Source organism: Artemia franciscana, chromosome 18 (genome assembly GCF_032884065.1).
Source record: "Artemia franciscana chromosome 18, ASM3288406v1, whole genome shotgun sequence".
Taxonomy (NCBI): Eukaryota; Metazoa; Arthropoda; class Branchiopoda; order Anostraca; family Artemiidae; genus Artemia; species Artemia franciscana.
Genome location: NC_088880.1, coordinates 28,074,570 through 28,098,199, shown reverse-complemented (window position 1 = coordinate 28,098,199; position 23,630 = coordinate 28,074,570). Strand labels below are relative to the sequence as shown.

The window sequence follows — 23,630 nt, the reverse complement described above, 5'->3', positions numbered from 1 at the left end:
TAAGAAAAAACTAAAAACAAACAAAAAAAACCTAAGGGTGGGATGGACGCCTAGCTGACACTCCATGTGTTGCTGTGGCGTGCAGCACCACAGCAACACTTGTCAGGGGTCAGCTAGTTGTTAATATGAAGTTACCTTAGTACACAAGTGTTTTTAGAGTTGTAGCAGTTTATTGTAGCGCATGTCGCTGTGTCTTCCCTTGTGATTTTGTGTGTCTGACTCTTTGCGTTTTATTTTTGTGTCTGACTCTTTGCGTTTTGTTGTGTCTGACTTTGTGTGTTTGCGTGTGTGTATGTATGTGTTTGTGAGTTTTTCTGATTTTTGTTTTCCTGTGTGTTTTTCGTCTCTCCGCCACTGCACTTGTGTGATTTAGCGTCTGTTTGGGTATCTCTGTGTCTGTCTTCGTGTTTTTGTGTGTTTCTTTCTCTGACTTTGTGTTTTTGTATGTGTTTATTGTCTTTCTCCCACCCTCCCTGCGTTACTGAGCGTCTGTTTGCATGTCTCTGATTTGTCTTTGTGAGTTTGTGCGTCTGACTATGTGTGTTTGCGTATTTAACTTTGTCTTTTTGTGTGTGTTGTTCCACTCGCCCATTGTGCCTGTGTGGCGGAGCGTCTGTGTGCATGTCTCTTTGTCTGTCTTTGTGTTTTTGTGTGTCTGATTCTGTATGTTTGTGTGTATGTTTTTTGTCTCTGTCTCACCAAGCCTGTGTGACTGATCTTCTGTTTGTATTTCTCCGTGTCTGTCTTTGTTTTTTTTTCTGGCTCTGTGTGCTCACGTGTTAGTGTTTCTGTCATTGTGTTTTTGTGTTCGTGACTCTGTGCGTTTGTTTGTTTACTTTGTGTTTTTGTGTGTGTGTCTTGTCTCTCTCCTACCGGTCCTGTGTTACTGAGCATGTGTTTGCATGTCTGTGCATATATGTTTGTGTGACTTTATGACTGAGCATATGCTTGGCTGTTTGTGTATATATGTTTGTATGTGTGAGCTTGCTATTGTGTGTGTGTGTGTGTGTGTGTGTGTGTGTGTGTGTGTGTGTGTGTGTGTGTGTGTGTGTGTGTGTGTGTGTGTGTGTGTGTGTGTGTGTGTGTGTGTGTGTGTGTGTGTGTGTGTGTGTGTGTGTGTGTGTGTGTGTGTGTGTGTGTGTGTGTGTGTGTGTGTGTGTGTGTGTGTGTGTGTGTGTGTGTGTGTGTGTGTGTGTGTGTGTGTGTGTGTGTGTGTGTGTGTGTGTGTGTGTGTGTGTGTGTGTGTGTGTGTGTGTGTGTGTGTGTGTGTGTGTGTGTGTGTGTGTGTGTGTGTGTGTGTGTGTGTGTGTGTGTGTGTGTGTGTGTGTGTGTGTGTGTGTGTGTGTGTGTGTGTGTGTGTGTGTGTGTGTGTGTGTGTGTGTGTGTGTGTGTGTGTGTGTGTGTGTGTGTGTGTGTGTGTGTGTGTGTGTGTGTGTGTGTGTGTGTGTGTGTGTGTGTGTGTGTGTGTGTGTGTGTGTGTGTGTGTGTGTGTGTGTGTGTGTGTGTGTGTGTGTGTGTGTGTGTGTGTGTGTGTGTGTGTGTGTGTGTGTGTGTGTGTGTGTGTGTGTGTGTGTGTGTGTGTGTGTGTGTGTGTGTGTGTGTGTGTGTGTGTGTGTGTGTGTGTGTGTGTGTGTGTGTGTGTGTGTGTGTGTGTGTGTGTGTGTGTGTGTGTGTGTGTGTGTGTGTGTGTGTGTGTGTGTGTGTGTGTGTGTGTGTGTGTGTGTGTGTGTGTGTGTGTGTGTGTGTGTGTGTGTGTGTGTGTGTGTGTGTGTGTGTGTGTGTGTGTGTGTGTGTGTGTGTGTGTGTGTGTGTGTGTGTGTGTGTGTGTGTGTGTGTGTGTGTGTGTGTGTGTGTGTGTGTGTGTGTGTGTGTGTGTGTGTGTGTGTGTGTGTGTGTGTGTGTGTGTGTGTGTGTGTGTGTGTGTGTGTGTGTGTGTGTGTGTGTGTGTGTGTGTGTGTGTGTGTGTGTGTGTGTGTGTGTGTGTGTGTGTGTGTGTGTGTGTGTGTGTGTGTGTGTGTGTGTGTGTGTGTGTGTGTGTGTGTGTGTGTGTGTGTGTGTGTGTGTGTGTGTGTGTGTGTGTGTGTGTGTGTGTGTGTGTGTGTGTGTGTGTGTGTGTGTGTGTGTGTGTGTGTGTGTGTGTGTGTGTGTGTGTGTGTGTGTGTGTGTGTGTGTGTGTGTGTGTGTGTGTGTGTGTGTGTGTGTGTGTGTGTGTGTGTGTGTGTGTGTGTGTGTGTGTGTGTGTGTGTGTGTGTGTGTGTGTGTGTGTGTGTGTGTGTGTGTGTGTGTGTGTGTGTGTGTGTGTGTGTGTGTGTGTGTGTGTGTGTGTGTGTGTGTGTGTGTGTGTGTGTGTGTGTGTGTGTGTGTGTGTGTGTGTGTGTGTGTGTGTGTGTGTGTGTGTGTGTGTGTGTGTGTGTGTGTGTGTGTGTGTGTGTGTGTGTGTGTGTGTGTGTGTGTGTGTGTGTGTGTGTGTGTGTGTGTGTGTGTGTGTGTGTGTGTGTGTGTGTGTGTGTGTGTGTGTGTGTGTGTGTGTGTGTGTGTGTGTGTGTGTGTGTGTGTGTGTGTGTGTGTGTGTGTGTGTGTGTGTGTGTGTGTGTGTGTGTGTGTGTGTGTGTGTGTGTGTGTGTGTGTGTGTGTGTGTGTGTGTGTGTGTGTGTGTGTGTGTGTGTGTGTGTGTGTGTGTGTGTGTGTGTGTGTGTGTGTGTGTGTGTGTGTGTGTGTGTGTGTGTGTGTGTGTGTGTGTGTGTGTGTGTGTGTGTGTGTGTGTGTGTGTGTGTGTGTGTGTGTGTGTGTGTGTGTGTGTGTGTGTGTGTGTGTGTGTGTGTGTGTGTGTGTGTGTGTGTGTGTGTGTGTGTGTGTGTGTGTGTGTGTGTGTGTGTGTGTGTGTGTGTGTGTGTGTGTGTGTGTGTGTGTGTGTGTGTGTGTGTGTGTGTGTGTGTGTGTGTGTGTGTGTGTGTGTGTGTGTGTGTGTGTGTGTGTGTGTGTGTGTGTGTGTGTGTGTGTGTGTGTGTGTGTGTGTGTGTGTGTGTGTGTGTGTGTGTGTGTGTGTGTGTGTGTGTGTGTGTGTGTGTGTGTGTGTGTGTGTGTGTGTGTGTGTGTGTGTGTGTGTGTGTGTGTGTGTGTGTGTGTGTGTGTGTGTGTGTGTGTGTGTGTGTGTGTGTGTGTGTGTGTGTGTGTGTGTGTGTGTGTGTGTGTGTGTGTGTGTGTGTGTGTGTGTGTGTGTGTGTGTGTGTGTGTGTGTGTGTGTGTGTGTGTGTGTGTGTGTGTGTGTGTGTGTGTGTGTGTGTGTGTGTGTGTGTGTGTGTGTGTGTGTGTGTGTGTGTGTGTGTGTGTGTGTGTGTGTGTGTGTGTGTGTGTGTGTGTGTGTGTGTGTGTGTGTGTGTGTGTGTGTGTGTGTGTGTGTGTGTGTGTGTGTGTGTGTGTGTGTGTGTGTGTGTGTGTGTGTGTGTGTGTGTGTGTGTGTGTGTGTGTGTGTGTGTGTGTGTGTGTGTGTGTGTGTGTGTGTGTGTGTGTGTGTGTGTGTGTGTGTGTGTGTGTGTGTGTGTGTGTGTGTGTGTGTGTGTGTGTGTGTGTGTGTGTGTGTGTGTGTGTGTGTGTGTGTGTGTGTGTGTGTGTGTGTGTGTGTGTGTGTGTGTGTGTGTGTGTGTGTGTGTGTGTGTGTGTGTGTGTGTGTGTGTGTGTGTGTGTGTGTGTGTGTGTGTGTGTGTGTGTGTGTGTGTGTGTGTGTGTGTGTGTGTGTGTGTGTGTGTGTGTGTGTGTGTGTGTGTGTGTGTGTGTGTGTGTGTGTGTGTGTGTGTGTGTGTGTGTGTGTGTGTGTGTGTGTGTGTGTGTGTGTGTGTGTGTGTGTGTGTGTGTGTGTGTGTGTGTGTGTGTGTGTGTGTGTGTGTGTGTGTGTGTGTGTGTGTGTGTGTGTGTGTGTGTGTGTGTGTGTGTGTGTGTGTGTGTGTGTGTGTGTGTGTGTGTGTGTGTGTGTGTGTGTGTGTGTGTGTGTGTGTGTGTGTGTGTGTGTGTGTGTGTGTGTGTGTGTGTGTGTGTGTGTGTGTGTGTGTGTGTGTGTGTGTGTGTGTGTGTGTGTGTGTGTGTGTGTGTGTGTGTGTGTGTGTGTGTGTGTGTGTGTGTGTGTGTGTGTGTGTGTGTGTGTGTGTGTGTGTGTGTGTGTGTGTGTGTGTGTGTGTGTGTGTGTGTGTGTGTGTGTGTGTGTGTGTGTGTGTGTGTGTGTGTGTGTGTGTGTGTGTGTGTGTGTGTGTGTGTGTGTGTGTGTGTGTGTGTGTGTGTGTGTGTGTGTGTGTGTGTGTGTGTGTGTGTGTGTGTGTGTGTGTGTGTGTGTGTGTGTGTGTGTGTGTGTGTGTGTGTGTGTGTGTGTGTGTGTGTGTGTGTGTGTGTGTGTGTGTGTGTGTGTGTGTGTGTGTGTGTGTGTGTGTGTGTGTGTGTGTGTGTGTGTGTGTGTGTGTGTGTGTGTGTGTGTGTGTGTGTGTGTGTGTGTGTGTGTGTGTGTGTGTGTGTGTGTGTGTGTGTGTGTGTGTGTGTGTGTGTGTGTGTGTGTGTGTGTGTGTGTGTGTGTGTGTGTGTGTGTGTGTGTGTGTGTGTGTGTGTGTGTGTGTGTGTGTGTGTGTGTGTGTGTGTGTGTGTGTGTGTGTGTGTGTGTGTGTGTGTGTGTGTGTGTGTGTGTGTGTGTGTGTGTGTGTGTGTGTGTGTGTGTGTGTGTGTGTGTGTGTGTGTGTGTGTGTGTGTGTGTGTGTGTGTGTGTGTGTGTGTGTGTGTGTGTGTGTGTGTGTGTGTGTGTGTGTGTGTGTGTGTGTGTGTGTGTGTGTGTGTGTGTGTGTGTGTGTGTGTGTGTGTGTGTGTGTGTGTGTGTGTGTGTGTGTGTGTGTGTGTGTGTGTGTGTGTGTGTGTGTGTGTGTGTGTGTGTGTGTGTGTGTGTGTGTGTGTGTGTGTGTGTGTGTGTGTGTGTGTGTGTGTGTGTGTGTGTGTGTGTGTGTGTGTGTGTGTGTGTGTGTGTGTGTGTGTGTGTGTGTGTGTGTGTGTGTGTGTGTGTGTGTGTGTGTGTGTGTGTGTGTGTGTGTGTGTGTGTGTGTGTGTGTGTGTGTGTGTGTGTGTGTGTGTGTGTGTGTGTGTGTGTGTGTGTGTGTGTGTGTGTGTGTGTGTGTGTGTGTGTGTGTGTGTGTGTGTGTGTGTGTGTGTGTGTGTGTGTGTGTGTGTGTGTGTGTGTGTGTGTGTGTGTGTGTGTGTGTGTGTGTGTGTGTGTGTGTGTGTGTGTGTGTGTGTGTGTGTGTGTGTGTGTGTGTGTGTGTGTGTGTGTGTGTGTGTGTGTGTGTGTGTGTGTGTGTGTGTGTGTATGTCTGTTTGTGTCTGTGTGTGGATTTGAGAAAAATCTACCTTACCTCTCTCTGACTTTGGTTAAAAAATCCCCACTGACCTATCTCAACATATTGCCACTGTGGCGTGCATTACCATGGACTAACATGTTCTCTATCTTAAAGCTAAGCTGGGAGGTATTAAAAGAATATTTTCGACAGAAGGGGACTGAAATTCAACACTCAGTGATAGAAACGGGACATTTTCATTAAATGCTTTCAAAAATATCCCGTTTTGTGGCTTAAATTTGCCTCTTACGAGATTACGTGAAATACAAATAAAAATATAATTCAATGTGCAATTGTCAACCAGGAATGTGTAGTCTTGGTTCAAAGATGTCTTGGGTCTAAGAAACGAGACATATTCATTAGAAACTCTCAGAAATATCTCTTAATGTGGCTTAAATTTACTTCTGACAAGATTACGTGAAATACGGAGATAAACACTATTCAAATGTTTGCTTGTCCACCGAGAATGCTTAGTCATGGCTTAAAGAATGTCTTGGATCAAAGAAACGAGGTATTTTCATCAAAACCTCTCAGAAATATCTCTTAATATGACTTAAATTTACCCCAAATAACAACCCACCCACCTGGAATTGCTTGCTAAGATGGACCAGCCACATATTGTTGTGGCGGCTTCAATATACCTAGCCTTGGCTCAAAGAATCAAGACATTTTCATTAAAACCTCTCAAAAATATCTCTTAATATGGCTTAAATTTACCTCTAATGAGACTCCCCTGGTGTTGGATGTTAAGGTTCACGCCTTTTTTTAGTTCATGGTTCTTTTTGCTGATATTTTACCCATTATGAGCTTTTTCACGTTTTGTTTTTCCGTTTGCTCGGTTTTAGCTGCTTTTTCTGTGATTTCATGATGTAATTACGATTGCAACTCTTTTATATCATCTCTGATAACACATTCAAGTTCTAATAGACCAAAACAATCTATTACTAAAAAATGCTCTAAGAGCAAGCCCAATATTATCTGATAATACACTCTAAAGCATTACTTTACAAGCAAGTACACATCAAACGTAACGAATTTTTAGTAATCGATTTTCTCCCCTTAATGTCAATTATTGCAGACATAAGAAAACATGTGATCCGTTTAATCATTCTAGAAAGCGGGAAAGGGAATTCTCAGTGCGTTGGAATAGGTCATAACGTAGAAAGTTTCTCCCGAATAATAATATTAGGAAGCTTTTCATATTCCAGCTGTCTAGCGCTCCATTCCATTGAGGGGGAGTCTCTTTCGAATCCTAATGCGGAAAAATTTAGATTATAAAGTTTCCTGAGGAAACTTATTGAAAGAAAAGCAAACCTCAAAAAAAGAAGAAAAAACACCTTGAAAGAAAAATTAAATCCTGAAGAAATGTGAAATCCCGAAGAAAAAAGTTCCTTGACGTATTCTGTAACAGCAATGTGTTTACCGTATTTACATAACATTTCAACATTTCACGTGTGCCCCCGTCTTTACGTAAAATCCACATGTGTGCTGTTCTCAGTTGCAAGCGGGGATCCTCCGTAGGACCCTGATCTCTAACAATTCATGCGAGAATGTGTCATCTTAAACTGTAAAAGTTAGACCACGATCAATTTTTTGCAGCTGGGACTTCCCCGCTTTACTAACGAGCTCAAACAAGTCCTATTACGTAACAAGCTTCTGCATCTTGAAGAAAATTAATAAACCCTGCGTCTTGAAGATCTGCGTCTTGGGGGGAGGGATTGCCGTTACACTTCTTCGTCATCTTAAATCATTAAGGAAAGAAAACAGTAGTGGCTATGGGTTTCACAAAAACCAGAGGGGACTGACATTAGACTTCATAGTCCCAACTGGAGGTACTGACATCAGTTGCATAGCATTTGAGCTAAGAAGTGCAGTGTGTGGTTGAGGGCCAACCATTTTGTGCTTTCACATCTCCTTTCTGCTTACCTTCCTCAAACTTCTCCAGATACTTACGCAGGGCTGGGTCAACCCTGGCTATGCTTTCAGATTTTCGCAAGTGACCCTGCTTGAAACCAAATGATTGTCGACACCAGATCCTAAGTTCAGCGCATTAACCACTCGACTAGTGCCACAGAAATGTACCGGGTCATGGATAATTTACAACTCTAACGGCTCAAAAGTTTTTAATGGAAGCAAAAAATCTTCCCAGTTTAACCGGAAAAACAAAACTAAGCAGAAGAAGAACAACTCATCTATGTCTTTTCTACATACCTGTAAATGGGCTGCTTGAATTTGTTATAGCTCGAGAACATGACAATAGGTCCAAAGCTTATGGCAAGTGAAAAGAAACATTGAGTCACTGCCGCATACCAAACTTTGGCCTCCAAAATTTTGTCCCATTGAGGTGTAATATAGAACATTATTCCTTCATAAGCTCCAGGTAGAGTTACACCTCGGACAAGGAGTGTCAGAAGAATGACATAGGGAAACAGTGCAGTAAAGTACGCAGTTTTGCCGGATGAAGATACACCCTACAAATAGAGTTCATAGAGAATCAAAAATTCGTCATTACCAACTGTAAATAAGGAACAACTCGGCCGAATTGTAACCGAAAATCTAAAATTTTCATAGTAATCGATACATCAAAGGACTCCCTATTTATGCTGATTCAAAATACCTAAAATTATTTATGTTTAATGTTACCCATTAAAAGTTGTGAGCCTGAAAAAAAATTGCCGTATTTTCGAAAAAGGAGGGAAACACCTCAAAAAGCTAAATGATTTCAATGAAAATCCTAACGTCAGATTCGGCATATCATACAGCCCTACTATAGAAGTTTCAGGCTCCTATTAAAAAAAAACATGGGACTATATGTTTTATGCCATAAAAAACATCACGGATGAGTGTTTGTTTCTTTTTTTTCCTGCACGGATGGTCAGAACCAATCATCCTAGAATATCGGTAGAGGGCTCATTAAGTGGAAATTAAAAGTTCAAGAGCTCTTTTCAAGTAACAAAAACATTGGAGGCGACTAGTCCCTCTCCCACACCCCCTTTTCCCACCAAGACACCTGGTCAAAATTTTGAGATATACCATTGGATTCAGCATAGCTTGAAGGTCTTATAACTACTTATAGTCATACTTGTGGTTATGTATATTGCAGTTATACTTGGCGTTATGTCATACATGCGTATAACATAACCCCCTCCATAATCCTTGATGAAAGGGCTGTAAGTTGTGAAATTTCCCCATTGTTCATACGAAGTATTTGCTATTAAGAAATATACGGACTGCTGCGGTGGGATTTACAAGGGGAGAATTTTCCGTGAGGAGAAAATTTTCCATGGGAAATTTTACACTGGGCGAGGAGATTTACTGGCAAGATTTGTAAAAAATATGTATAAAAACATATTTTTTCAACTAAAAGTAAGGAAAAACATTGAAACTTAAAATGGACCGAAATTATTCCGTATGTAAGGGGGGCTGCTCCCTCATCAACCCTCTCTCTTTACACTAAAGATGGACTTTTTACCACAATTATTTAAAAGCGACTACTGATGCACAAGGGCTGTCGAATTTGAATGCGAACTGTTTTTGCAGAACTTCAAGACTTTAGCGTAAAGAGGTTGAGGAAGCCACTAATAAAGTTATCGGCTCTTGCAATTTCAAGCTATTTAAATTCTCTCAACGTCACCAACTCAATATGGAATCTATTTAGGTTGAACTTTGAATTGAAAAATTGAGAACGAAATCTTGATATCAACAATATATTTTTTTTACCCAGCGTTTGTTTTTTACTCTGTGTTCGAGTCTTTTTTCCCGTCAGTGGAACTTTCATAATTTTAATACTTAACAGCATAAAAAAAAAGGTAAAGGTAAAAAGGTAAAGGATACGGCATTAGACTTTACAGTCCGTACCGGCGGTGCTGATCTCCGTTTCTTGGCCCTTCAGCCAGGAAGTGCAATTGCAGCAATTGCAGTGCAGGAAGTGCAGCCAGGAAGTTGGGGGCCAGCCATCCTGTGCTTTCGCACACCCTTCCTGTTTACCTTCCCCAGGTTTCTCCAGGTACCCATCTAGAGCTGGGTTGACTCTGGCTAAGCTTACAGAGTCAAGCCACTGACTCCCGTCCCAAACTGAAGAATTGGGTACACCGGGATTTGAACCCGCGTCCTCTCAGACAAGGGATCCCGAATCCGGCGCACCAACATACCAACATACAGCGTAACAGCATAACAGCGTGACAATTCAGTTTTGTTTTTCAACAGCGTAACTGAGCTATCGACTGCATTTTCCATTCTAATACGACCTCAGTATTAATGTGTACATAAGAATCTTCATATCGCCAATACGTCTTTCGAATTATCAAAGTCGATAGTCTTTTTCTTCTATTTGAAAAAAGGCAACAATAAGTGGCAGTGTACGTGGGTAAATGTTTTAGGAAGGCTATCATTATTTGAGGAAAGTCCTACTTTACTTAGAAATAACTGAAAATAATAAATAAACAACATTATTTACAGAAATATAAAATATGAAGAATGAGAATATGTTATACTTTAATGACTATTATAGATGGCTCTACAGTGCTGTGAAGCTTTTATTGATATTATTCGAAGTGTTGCCAACTTCTTCTTGAAGAAAGTCCACAGCTGGAAATAATTTTGAAAGAAACTATGGGTATTGTATATATGACTAGGTAAGATAATTGCATTAATTGTTAAATAAATAATGTACAACTATAAGAGTTACACGATTTGAATATCTTAATTATAAACATTTTCTATTTGCATTTAATTTAAATGTTAAACCCATTATGATATAACCAAGTTTTACACCAAACTGGTATACACCAGTTCATTGTATTTAAAGATTTTTCTTAAAGAGTACGATACGGTAAACTATGTTTTACCATTTAAATCGCAGATTTACCATGATAAAAACCTAGGGTGGATTGTAGTTGTTTGGTCGCACCTATTCATTTTCTTGTCCCGGTTCGGGATTTCTTTTACGAATTCGGACGAATTTTTTTATTTTTCCCATTTGTTCAATTTTTTATTTTTTACTTTCTGCAAGTATTTTTTAAAGTACCAATTGGGGATCAGAAAAGGTATATTTATAATAGAAATATAAGAAAAATATAAATATAAAAAAATATTTTTCATAAATTTATATATTGCATAAAAAAACAGTATATACATAAAAAATGGACTTGTTGAGCTGGTAGACCGGTTTTGGATGTGCAAATTTTTCATAGTCTAAGCAGTTGACTTGTATGATATCCATGTGGGTGTTTGTTTTTAATGGTTAAAAAAAAAACTACAGGTGCGGATTCATCCATTCTTATGAAGATTTTCTTTTGAAAACATGCATTTAAAAAGTTTTCAATAGCTATTTATAGTTTGTATAATTTTTAATTTCAATCAGACATGATATAGAAATAGAAATGAAATAGAAATAGGCATTCTGTTTCATGCAAATAGCACTGTTGGCTTTGTAGTACCTCTGAAAATAAATCTGATATGATTTATGTGTCTATAGTCGTATGGTTTTTGCAGTGCAGTACAAGGCTCTAGCCATGCTGGGAAGAAAAGCTGATTCTTCCCAACCTGTAGCCTCTGCCTTTGCAGAGGCATGCGTTGGCAGTAAAAATCTTGCCTCCAAAACTGGCTGAGGAGGGTGACTGGGCCCCCTCCCATTCCCATTTTCCCCAAAATTATCTGACAAAAATTTTGAAATAGACATTTTGTTCAAAGTAGTTCAGATATCAAATGATTGCGCCTTAGGTGTAAAATAGCCCCCCACAGTCCGTGGGGAGGGGCCTGTAAGTTATAAAAATCGTCCATTGTTTACGTATAGTATTTGTTAATGGGAAGAATACAGACATTTTTTTTGTAGAGGTGCTTAGGGTGGATTTCTATAGGAAAAAACTTCCTTGGGGAGAGAAATTTCTCGGGGGAGGGGAATATTCCGGGGAAATGTTACACTGGGAGGGGTTGGGAATTTGACAGAATTGCTATACAAAATTCTTTTTAATTGTTTGACATTCTCTTTGCCAAATTGTTCATGTCGAGATGTTCCGGGGGAATTATCCACGTGTTTTATTTACGAGAAATAATTTCCACGGTAGAGGGCATCTTTGGAGGGTTCGAGGAATAATTAGCGATTTAAGTCTAATTCAAATGAAAGAATGCTATCAATAATTTTTCAGGTTGAATCGTCCATAAGCAATTTCACAGTTATGGGGGATTCTCAGGGAGGATAGAACTGTCTTGAGAAAATTTGATGGGAGGGATGGGGCACCTAACGGTGGACAAAATTTCCACGAAGGTGTTTTCCACGAGATGGGAGGGTTATATTTTATAGAGGGTGACTCACATTTGCCGGCATTATTTGAAGAACGAACAGGACTTATTCCATATATGATTGGTTGCCCCCTCCTCAAATCCTGCCTCTTTACGCTAGAGTTTGACTGTTTGCCCCAATTTTTTAAGAGCGTCTGCTGAAACACGGGGGCCGTTTAATTAGAATGGGATGTTTTTTCAAAGTGGTAGCAGCTTTACTGTAAAGAGCAAGGTATTGAGGAGGGGGCAACCCTTCATATATGGAATAAATCTGCAAAGATTAATTTATAAATTTTGTTTCAATTTTTCATGTACGGTGAGCCAACTTCAAACCTGCAATAGTTGAAAAACGTTCAAAAACTAAATAAAAAAACACATTTTTTTTTAGCTGAAAACAAGGAGTGCTATTAAAACTTAAAACGAACAGAAATTGTTCCATATACGAAAGAGACTGTCCTCTCCTCAATGCCTCTTTCTTTACTCTAAAGTTTTTTATTGTTTTAAAAATTAAAGTTGGGAGAAGAGTGAGTAAAGTTGTGAGTTTGAGCCATTCTATTAAGTATATTTGTTCATCATACTTAAAATACTTTTCTATTGTGGTTGACCAAACCAAAGAGAAGAAAAGAAATTGCTGTCTTTTAAATTCGTTTTTAAAATAGGTTTTAATTTCATTGGTCTCTTTTTGACGTATTTTTTGCTATTTAGTTACATTATTCCTTGTTTTTGGAAAGAAAAAAAGCCCTACTTTAAAAAAATTAATTAATGATGTGGGTTAACTAATCCTGAATGACAAATTTAGACCGACAAAGAAATGTAATTTATGAACAGACAGGTGATTTTTCCTTTTAAGAGCCTGATTGGCTCGTTTGTGAGACAAATTAAACCAGTAAAAGAACGAAAAGGATTTGAGTCAAAACATATTTTACAAGTAAACTCTCTATTTCTCAGTAGAAAGACCCCCTTTACCTGAAGCTTAAATCTTGTATCTTTATAAATGCTTAGTTTCAGTAGTTAACATTTTAACGGTCCACCTAGTCAATCTGCTTAGTTGTTTTATATATTTGTTTCGCATGCGATTTTTTAATAAAGCGCGAGGGCAGAAATTTATTTTGAGGATTAAAGACTGTAATAGGAAGGAGTATTTTAAAATAATTTATTCCTTATATCCTTTTCTCTAGACAGTTTTACCCCTTCGACTACACCTTCCTCAATCCACTTCATCAAAAATATTCATTTTAACTGTGATTTAGTAAGTGAATCTCCATCCCCATCCTGTTTTAACTTACAATGGTTTTTAAATTTTGAGGCTCTTTTTATAGCCTTTTTTCTACTAAATTGTGTGTTGTCATTTTTAGTCACAAGACTAAAGTGTCCTTATGCACTTATTTTGGTTTATTCCTTTCAAATTCTACAGCTTTTTTTGTTTGGTCATTATTGACAGCATCTTTGTCCTTTGGATTTTTTTTTTGCTCCTGACCAGCGCTATGAATTTTTCTTTCTTTTGCTGTGTCTATTGACTGTTTTAACTTACAATGGTTTAATGTGTATTTTTAAATTTTGAGCTTCTTTCTATAGTCTTTTTTCTACTAAATTGTGTTTTGTAATTTTTAGTCACAAGAATAAATTGTCCTTATGCATTTATTTTGGTTTATTCGTTTCAAATTGTATAGCTTCTTTGGTTTGAATTTTTTCTACTGACCAGCCCTATGAGTTTTTCTTTCTTTTGCTGTGTTTATTGACTCTAAAGCACAAATTCATCTTGTCTGGGTCCTTATCTTCTAACCTTATCTTAAAAATCATATAAAAAAAAAGTGCCAAGAACTGTACATATTTACTAAAGGTACAAGCAGAACTGCCACTGCTGATGATTACAACATACATTATTGCGAAAAAATTATGATTATGTGATATAAATCCCATTTTATAAATCATGGGGAAAAGGTTCTAAAATAGTACACATTTAATGAAAGGTACAAACAAAGCTGCTACAACCGGTGGCCGTGAAATAAATGTAGTTATGATAAATAAATCTTGTTATATGTGTATCATGTAAAAACGTATCACGAATAGTTCAGGTTTACTGCAAGTGCAAGCAAAGCTGCTACAACCGACGGTTGCGACATAAATCATAGTGAAATAAATTGTGATTCTGAGAGATTAAATTTACCTTACGAATCATATAAAAAAGTGTAAACACAGTACATATTTATAAAAAAAAAATAAGCCAAACTATCACTACTAATGATTGCAAAATAAAATATTGTGAAATATATCCTGATTAAGAGAAATAAATCTTATCTTATAAATGTCGAAAAAAAAATGCTCTAAATAGTACATATTTACTATTGGTGCAAACACATCTGCCATCGCTGGTGATTGTGAATTAAAATTTTGCGAAATAAATTCAGAATATGCGAAATTAATCTCATTATATTTATAAATTATGTTAGCAAGTACTAAAATACTTGAGATTTACTATAGGTGTAAAGGGATTTACCACCACTGGTGATTGTGAAATAAGTTGTTGTGAAATAAATTCTGAATGCGAGAAACAAGTTTCATTTTATATTTACAAATTATGTTAAAGAGTGCTAAACAAAAAGTACAGATTTACTGGTGATTCAAACAGGCGGCAGCCACTGCTGGTGATTTACCACCAAATTGCTTGTTTTGTCTGCTTTGGTAATGTTCTAGGTGCAACTGCAAGTGGCAGGTTGTTTGGCTGCACATGGCCTAGCATTATGAAAACCAGTAATAAAGGTAAATAAGTAAATAAAAAAAATTTATTCTGAGTAAACACAAATAAATAAAAAAGGTTTATAAGAAATAAGAAAGATATATTAAAAAATAATAAATGATTTTCAATAGTTTTTTTATTGGATGTATTTTCAGCTCGATATTTTAAATATTTGGCTTTTCTTTTAATATTTTATTTATTTGAGTAATATTTCTTAATTAAAAAAGCATCAGTGACGGGGGAGTTCGATCTAATTCTTGACTTATGACATGCTTTTTTTTCCTCATAATGAAGAGCTGCGATTTGATATCATGGTTACGAACGTTTACGGTTAGGTATATAAACTTAAGATAATGTAACACGGCTCCTAAGACAAAGACTATTATAAATTAAATTTAAAAATCTTAGTTTTAAACAAATCTATTTTAAGAAAAATCATCTACTTTTGATCGAAATATTACTTATTTCTGAAGAGAAAAATAGCCCCTCCTTTTTTGAACCGGGTTAACTAATCCTGAGTGACTGATGTTCACATCCTGATGTTCTAATCCTGATGTTCACACTAACAAATAAAATCAATTTCTGAACAGACAAATAACTTCACCTTTTTTAAACCTTACGGAGGCTTAGCTATGCCTTTCACCTCTGGAGACAGTGTCAGTTTTCCACACCCCCCTAACCATCATACCACTATAAATCAACAAAATATATTTTGCTTTTAGGCTAAAAAAATCTCAGTTTGGCCGCCACTCAGAGGCTGTGACTGAGGACAGCCACCATCTTGATCCCCCTAGACCCGTCACTAAAATCTTATTGGCTCTTTTGCAAAAACTATCAAGCCAAGAAGAAGAGTCAAATTTTTTTTAGTCAGGCCATTTTCTTACCAGGTAGCTCTGTTTCTCTGGAGTAAAACCAGAGATAAACCCAAAAGGAAACAATTTCTAATTAGATAGCTTATACAATGTCAAAGTGAAAAGCAACTATTTGCTGCTCTAAGCCTCTCTCCACCCCTCCTTGGTGCGGAAAAAAAGCAACAACTGAATAGAAATATAACAATAAGCCTAAACAAATCGAGAATTTCGATTTATGAACTCAAGGTGTAAAAGAATAAGAAAGAAAGAACTATTTGAGAAGAATTCAGGAATTAAAAATATACCTTAGCAAGGATCAAAAATAAAACCGTCCATGAGAATAAAAGACAAAGTGTGAGTCTCCATTCAGGGGGACCAATTCCATCGTCAATATTGTCAATCTGGTGTAGAACATTTCGCCTAAAAAGAAGTATTAAATATGTATTATGACATAATATGTTAAATTATGACGCAATAAAAGACAAAGTGTGAGTCTCCATTCAGGGGGACTAATGCCATCGTCAATATTGTCAATCTGGTGTAGAAATTTTCTCATAATAAGAATTATTAAACAAGTACTATCACGTAATATGTTAAATTATGACGTAATAAAAGACAAAGTTTGAGTCTTCACTCAGGGAGACCAATGCCATAGTCAATATTGTCAATCTGGTGTAGAAGTATTAAATATGTATTATGGCATAATATGTTAAATTATGACGTAATAAAAGGGGGATTAATGCCATCGTCAATATTGTCAATCTGGTGTAGAACGTTTCGCCTAATAAAAAGTATTAAAGATGTATTATGACGTAATATGTTAGATTATGACGTAATTAAAAACAAAGTGTGAGTCTCAATTCAGGGGGACCAATGGCCATCGTCAATATTGTCAATCTGGTGTAGAACATTTCGCCTAATAAGAAGTGGTAAACATGCGTTATGACGTAATATTTTTAATTATGACGTAGTAAAAGACAAAGTGTGAGTCTCCATTCAGGTGAACTAATGCCATCGTCAATACTGTCTATCTCTTGTTGAACATTTCGCCTAATAAGAAATCTTAAATATGTATTACGACCTAATAGGTTAAATTATGACGTAATAAAAGACAAAGTATGAGTCTCCATTCAGGGGGACAAATACCATCGTTAATATTGTCAATCTGGTGTAGAACGTTTCGCCTAATAAGATGTATAAGGTATGAGGAAAGCTCACAAGTGGCTAAATACTTGTCAGTTCTAGAGAAAAAGAGATCAGTACCAATTTCTACTGAGCTTTTACAATCGTAAGATCATTACCTCCCTTCTCTCATTTTCCTCTATATAGTATCTACTACTTCAAAAATAATTTTCCCAAAAACAATCCATGCATGTTCAATATTTTCAAATTATAAGTTTTCCAATTTCATACCCGACTCGTTTTGGAATAGGTGCAAAGTAATAGTCCTTCCTAAATACCAGCTATAAATTAACTTTTGGATTTACTAGTTTTACCAGCTCGTTATTGTATTTTGTGAGCAACCCTTTGTTTTGTACTGTTTTTTCCTTGTATGCCGACATCAGCTTATTGCTGTAAAGTGGTAAGGGTCTAATCTCTACAATTCTAATGGTAAGTGCTGTCAAAGAAATTGGAGCTTTCCCTTTGCTTCTTTCTAAGTACTGATATTACAAATTTGGTCTGCGGCAAGAAAAGCAACTTTTTAATTTAGACGCATAGGTTTTTTCAATGCTGAACAATAGCTCTTGATGGACTAATCAAAGCATAGGCCTGATCACTTTTCTCGTACAAAAACTTGTTCATCTAATGCAACATTTTAATTTCGAGGGCTTTACAACTTTAGTATTGTTGTTCCCAATTAGAAAAAAACTGGTTCTAATTTAAATACATGGGAGGGACTTTTAAACAGCAATTGGCTGCTATGCCTTGGTCATTTGTGTAATGAGGGGTCGACATATTCCTATATTTGGTGTACCTATTATTTGCTTCCCATGCACCTGAGAACACAAAATTTCGTTTTCATGTTCGCTATGGAGAAAAAATTACACAAAAGCTATATAAAAAATATTGAAAAAGTTTGTCATAATTTGGAAGTAAAGGATAATTTATTTTGTGTGGAAAAATTAGTGACAGCACTAATAGGATTAAAAAATAACAAGGCCTCAAACACTAATAGTGTGGCAAATGAGTTTTTGAAATATTGTAGTTGTGAAGCTACAGAAAAAAGTTTCAAGAGAAGAATAATGTGGCTTAGGAAGGGGAGAGGATCCATCGACAAAAACATCACTTTAAGATTAATGAAGGAGAAGTGCCTGAGTCACAATATACTTTTAGCCCTAATTATTATAGATTGTGATCAGGCGTTTGATTGAGCCGATAGAAGATCTTTAGTGAAGGTCCTATCCTTGCATGATAAATCATAAAAATACAAAAGATAAATTATTGCTACGTAAGAGAACAAAATTGCACTGCTTAAGGAAGGAAGTGAGGCTAGAAGCTCGTTTCGTGTTAAATCAGGAGTTAAATAGGCTATATTCTATTCTCGTTTATATCTATTCCCATGTTTTTTTTTTGTTTTTTTTTTTTAATAAAATTTCTCCCATGGAGCACAGCAACGGCCATAGGAGGTCATTCAATGAAATGGGATGGTAAACTCTCTCAACTTAGATTATGCTGATAATTTGAGATGTCATAGTGTCATAGATGAGTGTCAATGTTGGCAAAATGAATAATTTTTTTAAGGTTTGAGGGTTTAGGGGGCCAGAATAGGCTTGAGCATTAATATTTATAAAAACGGGTCGCTTAGACTATAAATTAATGGAGGTAAATAAGTAATTTTTGATCAAGTAGATAGCTTCATTTACCTGGGTAGTATTATTAGTAAAGATGTTAGACGTTGTGAAGATGTTAAAACAAAATAGCCAAGACCCAGGGTAATTTTCCACAGCTAAAAAGTTTGGAAGAATAGGGAAGTAAGTCTACAAACGAACTTCAGAATGTTGGAAGTTGCAGAGATTGCATTGGTCAATATGGCTGGTAGCGGTAGCTGTAGTAGTGTTATTAGTGCGAAGAGGGACGTGGAAGTAAGAAGAGTTTGTTAAAGCGTACTCATATTTTTGGTTACTGGGTTAGTAACCAAAGCACTTGAAAAACCGATTTTGAAGACAACTGAGGAAGTTTCAGTTAAGAATTGGCTATTAGACCAAGGTTGTCTTCAGGGACAAGGGATTATGCACTTCTAGTGACTGATATACGTTTCTTTTATTTTTAGTAGTGTTTATCAATACTAGTATGATTACGAAATATGACAGATAGCTTGATAGTACCAAATAGATTTCATAGGTGGCTGCCTCCTCAATACCTCGCTCTTCACGCAAAATTTTTTCTTAGAAATTAAAAAAAAGCTCATTATTCTAATTAAACGGCCCTTGTGTTTAAAATTTTAGCGTAGAGAGTGAGGTATTGAGGAGGGACCAGCACACTTCATCTACGTAGTAATTTCTGTTCATTTTGAGTTTTAATATTGCTCCTTACTCTCAGTTAAAGAAAAAACTTATTTTTTAATTGAATTCTGACTTTTTAAATAATGCCGTTATATCTGGCTCATCCTCCACGAAAAATTCCTTCGCTTCACGGGAAACTACTCCATGGAAATTTCCTACCTAGAAAAATACACCCCCCTCCTCAGTAAAATTCCTTCTGGACGATTCCATCCTTGCTGAAAATCCCCCTATACCGTAAAATTTCTTGTGGATGATTCAGCCTGAAAAATTTTCCCCATGATATTTCCATTTGGACGATACATTGATTTCTAATCGTTTTACCGATCACTATAGGAATTCCCTCTCCCGTGGAATTTTTTGTGACAAACCCACATACGCTGAAAATAACCCCCTGATAAATCCCCCGGAACACCTCCAAATGTAAAACAGAGTTAGCAAAGAGAAAATAATAGAAACAAAATTAATTTCATAAAGGGTTTCTCTCAACTCCCCTGAGTTTAAAAATTTCCCCTGGAGAGTTCACCCCCAGAAATATCCCTTCCCACGTAAAATTATGCTCCCCTCTCCCCAAAAAATGTTTGTATAGTAGCCGTAAACAGATTCTATACATAAACAAAGGTGAAATTCCATGACTTACAAACCTTTTCCTAGTGGCTGTGGGGGTTATGTTATCCCCAAATGCATAATTAGTGAGCTTTTCAACTACAGGGAACAAAATGGCTATCTCAAATTTTGATCGGACGACTTAGAGGAAAAAATGAAGTGGGAGGGGGGCTAGTTGTCCTCCAATATTTTTGGTCAATTAAAAAGGGCACTAAACTTTAATTTCTGTTCTAATGTGCCTTTTCTCGATATTCTAGGACTAATGGTTCGAAGTGATCACTCCTGGGGAAAAAAAACAGCAACAAACAAACAAATAAACGTGCATCCATGAAGTTCCTTCAGACAAAAGTGCAAAACTCCCCATTTTTAAGAACGGGAGATTTAAATTTCTGCAATAAGGTTCTTGGATGCACTGAATCTGATGGCAAAATTTCTCAGGCTGGTAACTTTTGATGAATAACACTAAACATAACAAACTTTATAATTTTTTGGATTCATCATAATTAGCCAATTCTTTTGATATGTCTATTGACATTTTTTATAGTTTTGGTTACTATTTAACCGCGTCACTCCTTGCTTGCATTTCGATACCACGAACTGTTTGACTGAAAAGTGCATGCTAGTAAGAATAGATATTTAGAAGAAAATTTACTCCAAGGAAGAGGATTTAGAAACTTGAAAGAGATGGCTAGGGCACGTTCTGTGGATGAAGGATGACGAATTGCTGAAGATTGTCCGTTCGGCCAACCTCCAGGGTTAAACAGAAAGCAGGTCGTCCTCGTCCGGGGTAAGACGATTTCATAAAGAAAGATTTAAAGGGAATAGGAACTTTCTGGCAGGGTGTAAAGAAGGAGGATTTGAATAGATTGGGATGGAAGAGGAGCGTGCGTAGCTGTGTTGGCCTCAGGAAACTTAGTGCTACTGTGAGTTGTTAGTAATGGTTTATAAGTGAGCAATAATTAGGTATGTATTTATGTAGGTTTTTGAAAAAGGCTCCATATTTTTCGGGAAAATTTGTTGAAAATTTCGAGAAAAATTTGAAAATTTCAAAATTTGAAAATCTGAAAAATTAAAAAAAATAGGGAAAATTTAAAAATTTCGAGAAAATTTGCTTGGGATATTCTAGCATTAAAAAAACCCTCTAGATAGGTCAGAAGTCTGAGAAAATCGTTAAGAGCCTTAATTACAGTTTATCTAAATGATGCCATGTTATATGTTAGTACATCATATATTCATTTCTTATGACATCACATAAGAGTTTTTTTATATGACGTCATGCATAGTGTAATTAAGATTGTTGAGTTTCCAACACATCAATTATTTAAGATACGTGAAAACAACAATTGAAGATACGTGGTTTGAAGATACGCTAAAACAACAATTATACCGTGTCAAAAATAAAATGAAGAGCAGGCAGACGTAGTTAGAAGACATACTACGCCGAGCAAGTGATCGAGCCAAAAATGAAATTGAAGAGCAAAGACACACACAGTTAGAAGAAAAGCGGTGGGGTGTCAAAAATGAAAACGGAGAGCAAAGACAAAAGCAGTTAGAAGACATGCGACACCGAGCTTGTGAGCGAGTAAAAAATGAAAATGAAGGTCAAATGCACACGCAGTTTAAAGATATTCGATACCAAGCATGTCAGAAAGTCAAAATGAAAATGAAAAGCAAAGACATACGTGGTTAGAAGACATGTGGCACCAAACATGTGAGCAAGTCTATGAAAATCAACCCGGACAGCGAGAATCAAAACATATCAAAGTTGATAATGATAGCGCTGATGACTGGGTTTGGGATTTTGACATGCATAAGCACATCAGTGCCTACCATACCTTTGTTAAGAAAAAACAAAGGTTCGGCGATATGTATTTCATAATGACGAGAGACAAGCCGAGGTAAAACAAACCAAATAAATTGAAAATGATAGGGATGATTTTTAGGTTTGGGATTTTGATATGGATAAGGGCAGTTAAAACGAACCAAGCAAATAAAATGATAGCAACGATTATTAGGTTTTGGATTTTGACATGGATAAGGTAAGGTAAAACGAACCAAACAAATTAAAAATGATAGTGACGATGATTAGGTTTTGGAATTTGACATAGATAAGGTCATCAAAGCTTACCGTAACTTTGAAAATCAAAAACCTGGACTACATAAATTGTTGGAAGAAGAAGAAGTTTTTGTCCCACCACCTGAACAATTAAAAGAAACTAAGGTTTGGCGGTATATAGATAGATAGATAGATAATTTTATTCACCCACTCGATACAAAACCACAAATGGCACGAATGGAGTATAAAGAAGAAGAAAAAAAAAAAAAAAAAACAAAAAAACACTTAACTGCAAAAACAAAAACAAACGTTACGATACACCGCCAATAAATAAAAACATTATTACAAAAACTCACTAAGGACGAATTGCAATTGCCAGACTACTAGGCCCAAGCGACCCCAAAAATTCAGAACGACGTTTCGTCACAGCAGCAATCGGATCTGTGATACCGAACCTTGCAGACATCTTGGAATTTTTAACCCACGGTGGGGTATTTAAAAGAAATTTTGCATATTTGTAAAAAAGTGATCGAAGGTTTCTTTTATCGCTAACACTAAATATATGCCAAAACGGTGATAAAGCCAGAAAGTGTGGGATCACCAGTGCATTATATAGCCTAGCTCGAATTTGTCGATTATATTTCGCTTTAGTTGAAGATAGCGCCCCGTAAGCCTTACGTGCCTTTTCTGCGAAATTACTTATTTGGCGAGCACGTGTAGATGCCATGTTATGACCTATAGGCATTCCTAAGTACATTATGGAGTCAGACAGTGGAACCTCTTGAGCACCAAATTTGACAGCAAGATCTATACAATCTGCATTTCTCCTATTGAAAGCAACAATCTCGCTTTTACTTGCATTAAAAGATAGGCCTATCTCTCTATAAGCATCATCTAGAATCTGAAAATTTTCTTCAATACGAGACAAACATCTACTTAAATTAAAAATATCGTCTGCGTAATTAAGTAATGTTACATCCAAACCTCGGAAAATGCAGCTCATTTGCACTAACTTTTGGGCCTCGAGAACACTATTATTATACAACCGGGGTGACGAAATTGCACCCTGCCTAATGCCCTTTCTAACCGGAATAGCATTTGGTAATACAATCGGCCCGTTAGGAGACGGGACTTTAACTTGGACTCGAAGCTTCTTATACATATCCCGAAAAGGCAAAATAACCGATCGGTCCACACCACGTTTATGAGCAGACACTAATAACTGGGGATGTATCCCAGAATCAAAAGCACGTCTAACATCGTGACTCGCTAGAATAAGGGATTCATTCAGTTCATCAGCTTCTATTAATATATTAGCAAGAATATAATGGACGTGCTCGCGACCAACACCTTTTTTAAATCCGAACTGATTATCGGGGGTAGAACATTGAAAAGCAATATGATCTATAACTAGCAATTCCATAAGCTTACATAAAACCGGCGAAACAGTTATAGGGCGGTAAGATACGCATTCAGACGGATTTTTCCCTTTTTTCAAAATAGGTGTAATTACTCCAGTACCAAAAACGTCGGGAACGAGACCAGAATTAAAGATAATTTGGAATAGAAGCTCTAAATGACTCAGGAGACCAGCAGTACCATGTACAAGATGCAACCCACACAACTTGTCGACACCTTTCGATTGTTTCTTTTTTAATTTTGAAATTGCACGAATCAGATTAGGAACAGTTACTATGTAGCCAACACCAGAACTAGGCAATTCCATGAACTTATCAAGTTCGACTTCATATTTATCTTCAAGATCTTGTTCGGGTGGAGAGAACTCAGAAGTAAAGTGGGACACCCAATCTTGCTCAGAGATCACAGGTTCGACACTATTCTGATCACCATTACGTTTAAGAAATCTCCACACAGCATTTGGATCATTACTTATCAATTGACTATGTTGATCGATCACTTCACATTTATGCTTAGACAAAATCTTAGCAAATCTGCGTTTGCTGAACAGCCGAACTTCATTTACAACACCTGATTTCGGACGACCACACTCGTTCCAGAGCCTAAGCCAAAATTTTGCACGACCACATGCTTCACTTAGAGCAGGGTTTTCGGACCACTTTGGAATTTCCGTTCCCACTCGGACTTTACGAATGGGGACCGCAGCGGCCTCGGCAGATAACAGTGCGTGAGATATTTCACTACAGTAGATGTTTAGTAGCAGCTGTTTCTCTTCATCTTGAATACATACACTCTGCTGTAGTAATTGGAACGGCACTTTAA

The 23,630-nt window shown here is 38.3% G+C and overlaps 1 protein-coding gene across 1 annotated transcript in view; it reads right to left on the bottom strand.

Annotated features, from left to right (window-relative positions):
* The window catches only part of LOC136038835 (sodium-dependent nutrient amino acid transporter 1-like), a 93,416-nt gene that overhangs the window by 52,179 nt on the left and 17,607 nt on the right, over positions 1-23,630 (bottom strand). Inside the window, exons 5-6 of the mRNA XM_065722247.1 lie at positions 15,533-15,647; positions 7,572-7,831 (exon numbers count right to left, since the gene is read on the bottom strand). Coding sequence (XP_065578319.1) covers positions 7,572-7,831; positions 15,533-15,647 — 375 coding nt within the window. The remainder of the gene's footprint in view (positions 1-7,571; positions 7,832-15,532; positions 15,648-23,630) is intronic.